The 10,005-nt window shown below is 36.6% G+C and overlaps 1 protein-coding gene across 1 annotated transcript in view; it reads left to right on the forward strand.

Annotated features, from left to right (window-relative positions):
- Positions 1-50: 50 nt before the first annotated feature.
- The window catches only part of LOC139454209 (tyrosine-protein phosphatase non-receptor type 1-like), a 30,077-nt gene continuing 20,122 nt past the window's right edge, over positions 51-10,005 (forward strand). The window contains exons 1-3 of the mRNA XM_071235782.1: positions 51-199; positions 2,816-2,924; positions 3,155-3,255. Coding sequence (XP_071091883.1) covers positions 134-199; positions 2,816-2,924; positions 3,155-3,255 — 276 coding nt within the window. The 5' untranslated portion in view covers positions 51-133. The remainder of the gene's footprint in view (positions 200-2,815; positions 2,925-3,154; positions 3,256-10,005) is intronic.

The following is a 10,005-nucleotide window of genomic DNA, read 5'->3' on the forward strand; positions in this document are numbered from 1 at the left end:
AGACCTACACCAATCAAAACAATTGGAATATTCATCTCGGTACAGACATGGCGTAGCTAGCGTCCGGTATCAGTGAACTTCTTAGTGGGAACGGTTCCTCTCTTCTTGATATAGACACGTGGAACAAACGATAATGTCGAGACTGGAAAACGAATTCTTGGATTATGATTCTGCTAAGATATGGAACGAAGTGTACCAGGTTTGATCACGTCGCTTTTGTTTGCACCCCTGACATACCGAATACGGTTGGTATGTTCAGAAGTTAAATACCTCGGGCATAACAACTTTGAAGGAAATGATAAGTTTCCTTTCACTTGAATATCCTGCTATTTAGTTGACGGTGGTAATAGAATTGCTCACCGAACAGTTGGCTCCACTTTTGATCAACCTGTCAACCAGGAAGCCTTACAATACTTACATTGTGTAATGAAGCAGCTTATGCTAACAATGTTATTGTTGACCGTAGTCAAAAGTTGTCCATGGACGTTAATATTAGCTAAGGCCGGTTTGACAACTGATAAATTCACACGGACACACGGATTGCTAATGCAGCACACAGTTATTGGTATTCTGACACCTAAGACGAGAAATGGGAAAAACTTAAGCCCGTATCCCCCCTCCAAAAGTTATATCGTCTAACTACACGATATATGTGTTCGGGGGTGGGTGGGGGGGAGGGGGCTTACCTTTAATGAACCTTGGAACTATAAGTTGTAGTAGATCTACTGGTGATTATCAAATATATGACAGTAGTAAACAGTAATCAATGCCTAACATTTAATTTTATCATTTAATTGTATTAATTATCACCCAAGTAGGACCCAAGTTTACTATCCGGGTACCAACCCCTCTATTATCCAACCCTAACTGGGTACCTGCTGTAGGTCTCAAGAAATGGGTACAAAATGTCCGATTGGGAATAGTTTGACCGTAGCCCTGGGCAAAAATGTATTTAGATACTCGTGTGAAATGATAGGGTCATGCATACACTGAAGTTGACTGGTTTTATCTTTTTTCAAACATATACATGTATATAGTCAGGAGGAATGGGTGCATAGTCAAAAAGAAATGCGAATATTAGTGGCTTGTAGTGTAACCATGTAGTTCTAGAAATTGTTTGTCATTTAACAATATATCACATGACTAACCACAGGTCCGGTAGTCCTGTGGGTACCCAGGTGCTTTTCAGTATCCACCCTACCCCAGTACCCGAGTTACCCATCCCAGCCTTACACCCCAGTCACAGCTTGAACCGTTACAAAAAAATGTTTTGTTGTCAAATAAGGGCAGCACTGACAAACTGTCTTCATGTCATTGTTGAACCATCGTTCAGTGTGATTTAAGGTTGAAGTGTTTGGGAAATCAAAATATGATTGAAATCTGACATACCCTTATCAAGCTTTATAGGAATGAGTGCTGTCTGTCTGTCCATCCATTATGTTTTGTTTTCGGTGCATGACTCAAAGACTGTTAAAATATTTCCTTTTTGAACTTTGCAGTGATATCAATCTGGCTATTTGTTGCCTTTTGTAATTTAGAACAATATCCGGTTTCCATGACAACATATTCTAATCAAGGTGATCAATGAACATAGGTCCCTTCCACATTATGTTTCAAGGGATGTTTTCAAAAATGGCCAAACCGATTATATAAATATTGGTCATCATGCAATACACTTTTTTTGTAACATGGAAGTCACTGTTTTACTGTTTTGTAAAAACAATATGAAATGCAACAAATAAAAAAAACAAAAACGAAATGGCCAAACTAAGTATTTCAAGAGGATTCTGTATCGACGTAAAACTACCAACAATGCTGCCCTCCATGGGAATTGTAGGAGAAACACTATGCATGACATATCTTTCCAAAGGCTTATGGCTAAAACGGCATCAATGTGCAAAAGCAGAACCTCGCCATAGCTTAAAAAAAAAGCAATAATTGAAATTAGACCTACATATTTAAATGCAAACATAATAATAATTTTAAAAGATAAACACTTAAGAACATGTTTACATTAGGAATTAGCCTTAACTCCAATTTACTCGCCAACACAGACTGGAAGGAACAACTCAACATTTTTGTGAAAATATCACATTCTTTGAAGTTTTAGGTACCTTTTGGGCTTTAGTCACTTTGACTCAGTGAGTGTCAAACTGAAATGAGGATTTCCTCCGAGACTACTTTGTCATATGGTCACGTTGATAAGACTTTATTAGTGCCTTGATCATGTTGATAATGATTGAAATATTGTGGAAATGTGGTGACAGTGATAGAAATATATGAATAAAGCATATGCCTCTACAAAAAAATGCTCTTGCAGCAATGAATATACTATATTATACCCAATACTACAGGGTGCCCTTTTAGATTATTCAAAGTAAACCTACAGGATGTTATATGGCCTGGATCATGGATAGTGTAAACTGAAATGTCCTGGATTACCTACATGAAGCATATTTCTTTCGAATATGGACTTAATTGTGCTTGGATTCCTGAAGATGTTTGTAAGCATGGTTAAATCTGACACTATCTATTGTCATTCCTTGGGAGGTGTGATTAATATGGAACATGTATGATTGGTTAATAGTTACCTTAATGCTGTATTATCTGTGTATTGTTCTGTTATAAGTCATTACTGGAAACATCACATGTCATGTAGTGGACATTTCATATTTTTAACATGACTTTACCATGCCTGCAATCAGTAATAAGTCCAGAAATAATAATTCGAGAGCTACAGAGCTTTGTAACTATATTATCTCAGACATTGAGCATGTTGAGTCACCAGGAAGTTTATGTTTGGTTTTTTTCTCAGAGAGTGAAAAATGAGGCATCTTTGAAGACACTGGACAATAAGTTCGGAGTGGCAGAAGCAAGGAAGCCAGAAAACAAACATAAAAACAGATACAGAGATGTCAGCCCATGTGAGTTGATCATATTCTTCTTTCATAGTAAGCATGGTAATACACAATGTATCACTCATTGTTTGTTTTATTTCGTTGAAATATTGCGGGTATTTACACAGCACAGAAATGTGCGTTCAGTATGCACAAATGTATAGAATGGATGAAGAAATGTTTTTGACTTTGATCAGTAGTCCAGTCTTTTGTTTATTTCTCACTATGTATTAGATATCAGTTGTGATTATATTCAGATGACCACAGTCGAGTTGTGCTGAGCCAGGGTGACACAGACTACATCAATGCTAGCTACATTCAAGTGACAGAGGCCAGAAGGAAATACATACTTACTCAGGTTAGACTAAAAGCTCTGATGGGGCATAGGAAATGGAGCGGAAGACAGCTTGACTTATCAACATATCAGTGTTTATTATCAAATATTAGATTGCTATGCCATTAATCGCAAAGAACAGGGAAGAACAAAACTTGGGTTATTTCACGATAAAACATGACATCATTTTTGGAGATTCGGACAAATGTTTGAAACTAGATGATGTCGTTAATTTGACGACATCATTTCTGAGAGGTAAGTATCTAGTTAGTTGTTCCCCAGTGCTATAGCTGAGCGACACAGATAAATGCAATGCCTGAACGATTGCATCCAAAGGTGGGAGTGATATGACAGTCAGTTTGGGGAGAAAAGTTAAGATAAGCGATGTGAAAATTGTGACTAATGTGAGAATATACTGGAAATACCAAACTTCCCAAACCAGTTCATTAATATTTCCAAAGACTTGTCCAACATTGATCAGGTTGGATCGTATTCAGCGGGTAATCATTATTTAAATACGGGTAAATATTTTTTGAAAATTGTATATTTTATTAACATCATTAAACATTAAAGAGGCTGTACATTATGTTGATATCTCATATCAGACTTGAACGACTTGTTGTTGTTATTATACCCCCGACAAAATGTCGGGGGTATATAGTTATTCCAAGATTCCGTCCGTCTGTCCGTCCGTCTGTCCGAAAACCTTGTCCGCGCGATTTCTCTTAAACTATTCAGTGGATTCATCTCAAACTTAGTACATAAAATCTGTGTCATATGGAGAGATGCAGTCAAAAGAAAAAAATTGTTTTTATTAATTTTCCATTTTTTCATGAATTTTTCAAACCCTAACACCCTCTGAAAACTTTGTCCGTGCGATTTCTCTTAAACTATTCTGTTGATTCATCTCAAACTTAGTACATATAATCTGTGTCATATGGTGGGGTGCAGTCAAAAGAAAAAAATTGTTTTTATTAATTTTCCATTTTTTCATGAATTTTTCAAACCCTAACATCTGTCCGAAAACTTTGTCCGCACGATTTCTCTTAAACTATTCAGTGGTTTCATCTCAAACTTAGTACATATATTCTGTGTCATAAGGAGGGGTGCAGTCAAAAGAAAAATTTGTTTTTATTAATTTTCCTTTTTTTTAATGAATTTTTCAAATCCTAACCAGGGTTTCCCCTGACGCAGAATTCTTGCGTATATGACTCTCAATTAAGGAAAAATACGTCCACAAATAAATAACTGTGTCATGACTGACGCAATTTCCAAATATCTATGTTGTTTACCAGCTTTGAAATGAAAATATTACAACTACTCACCTGAACTTAATTTAAAAACATTTTCCGAAGACAATATATGCAAATGTCTTAAAATTTACGTTTAGTTTTTAATTTATCGTCGTTTTTAGAAGTATCATAATTTCTCCACGGGCCAATTTGCATAGCCTGTCACATGACCAGACTTTTCTCTCATTTTTAAACAAACGCTAAAATCAGAACAGCCGGGGGCTTTACATAGTGTTTTGCATAATTATATAGATATGCTACTAAAACTGTGCGACTGTGAGGTACACGACAAAATATATTTATTCAACAAAGTGAACGTAACTATCACACTCCGTGTGGCTTCGATTACAGCACGTGATGTAAACAAAGGAAAACTACGCAAATGGACAAGGTTTTTCACGTTTCGGCATATTTTCTCACTAAAAGTTAACCATGACATATGTTTATCTAGATGTGTAGACTCGTAGAAAATGAAACAAAAGAAAATATTATCATTGTTGCGGTGAATAATGTGATTTTGTGTGGTCACGGTACGTGGTTAAGCGGAACCTATGGAACGGGGTAAACGGAAGTTGTAAGTATCGGAGGGACACATGTTTTTGCCGAAATTTAGGTAAACATTATTGAATGAAATTTTAAATAAAATAAATAAAATAGATGACAAACATAAGGTCAGATATACAGAGAACACATTTTTAGTACCAGATAGTGTAACAACAGGATTAACTTGGGTAATTCAATTCGGATTTGTTATGCTATTTCCGATGACAGATCATGACAGCCTGAAATGAGACTGAAGAAAAGTCTGTGCGTATTATACACGAGAGATATTTTTTTCAGGATTTATTTGCCCATAATTAGGGGTGCGTATTATACACGAGTGTGTAATATACACGAATAAATATGGTAAATACGAAATGTAAAGCTGTGGGCGTGTTTGTTGTTGCTAATAAACTGTATTCAACCAGAAAATATTACAAGTGTTCACAATTCTTCAGTTCAACTTCACTGTTGATAGATAATACAAGATAACTAGATAAAAGATGTAAATGAGTAAGTGGTATTGAATTAAAATCTGACATGAAATGTATTTTAATATCCATCCATGATTAAAAAATTATGTCTCACAGTTAAGACTGATGTTATTTATTCATCCTGTATTAGTGTCACTGTAAATTGTTTCATGAGCTGTGAAGTAATTAAAGATTGTGAAAAATTAAAACCAACAAACTTTGTTTTTCATTCATATATCCTTTATTTCTCTGTAGTACAATCAGCTGAGAACATTAATTAGCGCTTGTTAACTTAAACTAAAGACATAATATTTAAAAGATACTTAAATTTAAGTGTAACATTAACAGTGAACACTTTAAATTTCATTAATAATACAATAAAACATTTGACTCTCAAAAAATATTTTTGACTCCCAAAAATTCATAGGCTGAGTCAAGGTGACTCTTAGATATTGGAGTCTAGGGGGAACCCTGCCTAACCCTATCCTAGCTATTTACTTTGTAACTACTGACACACCAGGCGGGGGTATTAGTGAGCCACGCTCACTTTTGCACTTGTTTAATCCTACAATAAAGCACTGCAGGGAGAATAAACCACTCAGGGCTACACCTCTCAATGTTTATTCTCCCTGCAGTGTTTTTCCGCACAAGAAACAACTCCCACTCATCGTTTATTTTTTAAACAGAAGCAGAGATGTATGGAAAACATAATATTTCCTCGAACAGTATCAGCTACTGTTTCTGGATGATAAAGTAATATTGAAGTAAGTTATGGATTTAACCAACCTTTTTTGTATTGTCTCATGCAAGTTAAAAGAGACATGAATAGTTCAAGAATAGTCTATTGTCATCAGTCATTGAATATCCAGTCGGACAACAGTGAATTCACCAGGCTAAATTGGTTTACTACAACAAACATGTATTGATTTGAACCCAAATCAGACAACATGTCAGGGTAAGTGAATGTTGTTTCACGCCACAGTTAACAATTTTCAGCAACATCCAGCCTGTAGATAATTGAATTTATCATACCTCCATGTCAGACTGATGAGATCTGACTGGTGTACATGATCTTAATAAAATACAGTGTATCCCACCTTGGAAGGAAAATACATTTCTGATGGGAGAAAAAGTACCTTATACCCCGCCATGAGCAAGTCAGGCTGCACATGGATTTTTGAGAGGCGGAATAAATCCCTTATACCCTGTTTCGAAGCAAAAAGCTGCACTGTTTTCCAAGTCAATGAAAGTCATATGACGTAGCACAAGCTAACTTCCACTCAATCGAACAGCTGTTTTCTATCAATTTTGATTTTTTTAAAATTCCTTTACAGTGTCATATTCTGTAAAATATATTTGTTGTAGCAGGATCACAAGGATACACTGGGTTTTATGGGTCCCTTGTTCGGTTTTATACTGCTTGCCTCCGGCACGAGATGCATAAAACCCCATGTTCCACTCATGATCCTGCTTCAACCTATCATGTGCTTATAATGGACCAGGCACACCTGGATCTGTGTGGTCAATATGGATACTTTCAACATTAGTTGTGTGACAGTTATATTGGTAATCATGATACTACTGCAGCTGATGATTGTACAGATACTTGTTGTATCGATACATCTACAAGATGTACCTATTAAATATTTAAGCAAATGCATCTAAGAAAGCATGTTTTTATTCCTTCTACAGAGTTAAATTTATGAATGGACGGAATATCAACCAGCTGGGCATAGATATGTTTGGCGTTGCCATGCAACACAAGTCTCATGGCAAAGAGATTTTCACAAAACTAACCAAAATGTGTATAACACTGCCCTGGCCACTGCTGAAACAAAGGTTTCTTGCAATACATGAAACTTTTGTGGTTCAAATGCTGCCAGATACAGGACAACATAAAGGAGGAACATCATCCCTCAGGGGAGCAACTTTAGAATACAGTACCACAACTTTCTCGTGAGGACGGTCTCTGCCGTAGGTCACATGTCTCAAAGACAAGCAACCAGTTTTTGTGAGAATCCTGACTGAGCTACGTCCACACTGTGAAACAAAGTGCAAATATACCTAGTCATGTCTACAACGTTACGGAACTGAACGAAAAGGGTCGAATAGGTGAGGGACCCTTACGAAGGTGACAGGTAGGTATGGTGTCTCGTGACTTTAGTCTATCGACACTTACGAATGATCACAATGCCATTTGGCACACTCGTCCCATTCAGTAATCTACAAGATACAGAGTGGTGAGGAATGATCTGATATGGCGTGAACTGAAAACGGCTCAAGGCGTCGAACTCGCGAGTACGCATGAATGACATGTTATTTAATAATTCGTCAGGTGGATTTTGTGACAGAAAAGGGTGGTAGGGAACACTGTAAGGATGATGTGGATAATAGTAAGGAACGAGGGAGGTGCATGTGCATGACTAGTGACGAAACAACTGTGAGTTCGCTTTTGAATCAGTACTGAAAAAATGTAGCCGGTGAAAGTGGCTTGTGGGAATGTTCCAGGACAGTTTCCAGTAGCCAAAGTATTCGACACAAAACCATTTCATTCTTTTTACTCGATGTGTTTGTGTGAACAATAATAGTAGCCACTATAGAATCTATAATAGAAACTAAACGGGTATATTTCCCGAACCATAATGATCATGAAGGGATGATTGATCGTAAAGGGGATCCAAGGGCTAAGGACAGAATTCAGGTAATCTACCGGTAATAGCCACTAAACGGGTACCTAACCCTAATGATCGAAAAGGGGTGATTGATCATAAAGGGTACCCAAGGGCTAAGGATAGAGTTTGGGATAACCTACCCTAACACAAGCGATATTTGGATCAGCGCCAGTATATTATCCCTAATTAACTACATTCTTGTGCACAATAATGAAAATTAATGCACCAAAAAAATAATATATGTATATTAGTTCCCATTTATAACCCTTTTAGCCTCTTGAATTACGAGAAAAATGAAATAAAAAATATATAAAAAATAGAAGTGCTTTCGTAAACTAGCGCTTGCTATAAAATGCGCTGCCACAGCCTATATTCAATAAACAAATATTCAAAACTCTCCACAGCGCTTGGCGTATTCAATGACATTTCGTGTAGAGATGATAGATCACTGGGAGGAGCTTATGCACACTCGATGACCCCTGATGTCACAGGGCATTGTTTAGCCGTTGTGACTGGCAACAAAATACTACAAATTACGTCATAGGGTATTGTCACTTGTTTGAAAAGTTTGTGGTACTGTGTTCTAAAGGTAGGCCTCCCTCAGGTAACATCAATGTCACACAGCAGACTTGCGTTCCCGAGGTGAAACTTGAGCATACTGATGCATTACCTGGACTGGACCTTCACCTAGATTTTTCCAGTATTCTCTCAAGTTATACTTGCCAGCTGTTCACAGACACAGCTATCACAAAGACCGTGGCTGTTTGTAAAATCCAGAACTTGCCTCCATGTGCAATTGTTGAGAAAGAGAGATTTTGTCATTTTCTTGAATTATGGAACCAGTATGAAGCAATTCCTAACAGAAGAAGATCTAACATAATCATACCAATGTCTGTGAAAAGCAGATGTTTCATGATCTTGCCTTAACTACGGATGGGTGACCAGACGATCCACTGAAGGATATATCACAAGGCCGCACATTTCTCATTTGCATTTTCTGCGGTGAAGGTTAAAGATGAACAACTGTCAGTGCCTGAAAATGACCAGCCACTACACAACCTACTGTGGTTTCTGATCCTGTTCGTGATCGAGTTGTTGATGTGATTGAAGTCATGACTTTACCTGGTACAAGAGGAAATTGACAGATATGATGACTCAAACAATTGGATTTGACCATTGGATATTATAATCATTGCAGTTTTTCATAACAGTTGAAAAGTCACAGCTTTCGTATATATAATGTTACAGTTTTAAACTTTGAGAGTGTTATGTAACCTTTTGTTCCTTTTAGAACTTTTTCAAGTTTTGATGTTTGTATTATTTTATGCCAAAAAACTGTAAGAAGTTGAGTGTCAAAAACCTCTGGGTGAGATTCTCTAAATATTAACAAAAAACACTGGGTGAGATGCTCTCTACATATGTATTATTTTGTGCTAATCAAATAGCTGTGAGAAGCTGAGTGTCAAAAGTCTCGTGGTGAGTTTCTCTCTAAATATGTATTATTTTGTGCTACTCAAATAGCTGTGAGAAGTTGGGTGTAAAAAAACACTGGGTGAGATTCTCTTTAAAGGGCAAGTTCACACGGAAATGAACCATTTTTTCTTGTACTTTTTCCACATTAAAAGTGTTAACATAGAAGTATCATAGACAAAAATATAAAAACATCATATTTAATTAACATATTTATTGCACTAAAACGATTTATATTTTTCACATTTACCAAGTGTTCTATTTCCATAACAAAAACACCATGGCTTATGCCCCTTGCAATATGACGTCATTGGTGCCAATTGATAA

The sequence above is a fragment of the Haliotis cracherodii genome, unplaced genomic scaffold, assembly GCF_022045235.1.
Source record: "Haliotis cracherodii isolate W230 unplaced genomic scaffold, xgHalCrac1.p SCAF_10, whole genome shotgun sequence".
In the NCBI taxonomy this organism is placed as follows: Eukaryota; Metazoa; Mollusca; class Gastropoda; order Lepetellida; family Haliotidae; genus Haliotis; species Haliotis cracherodii.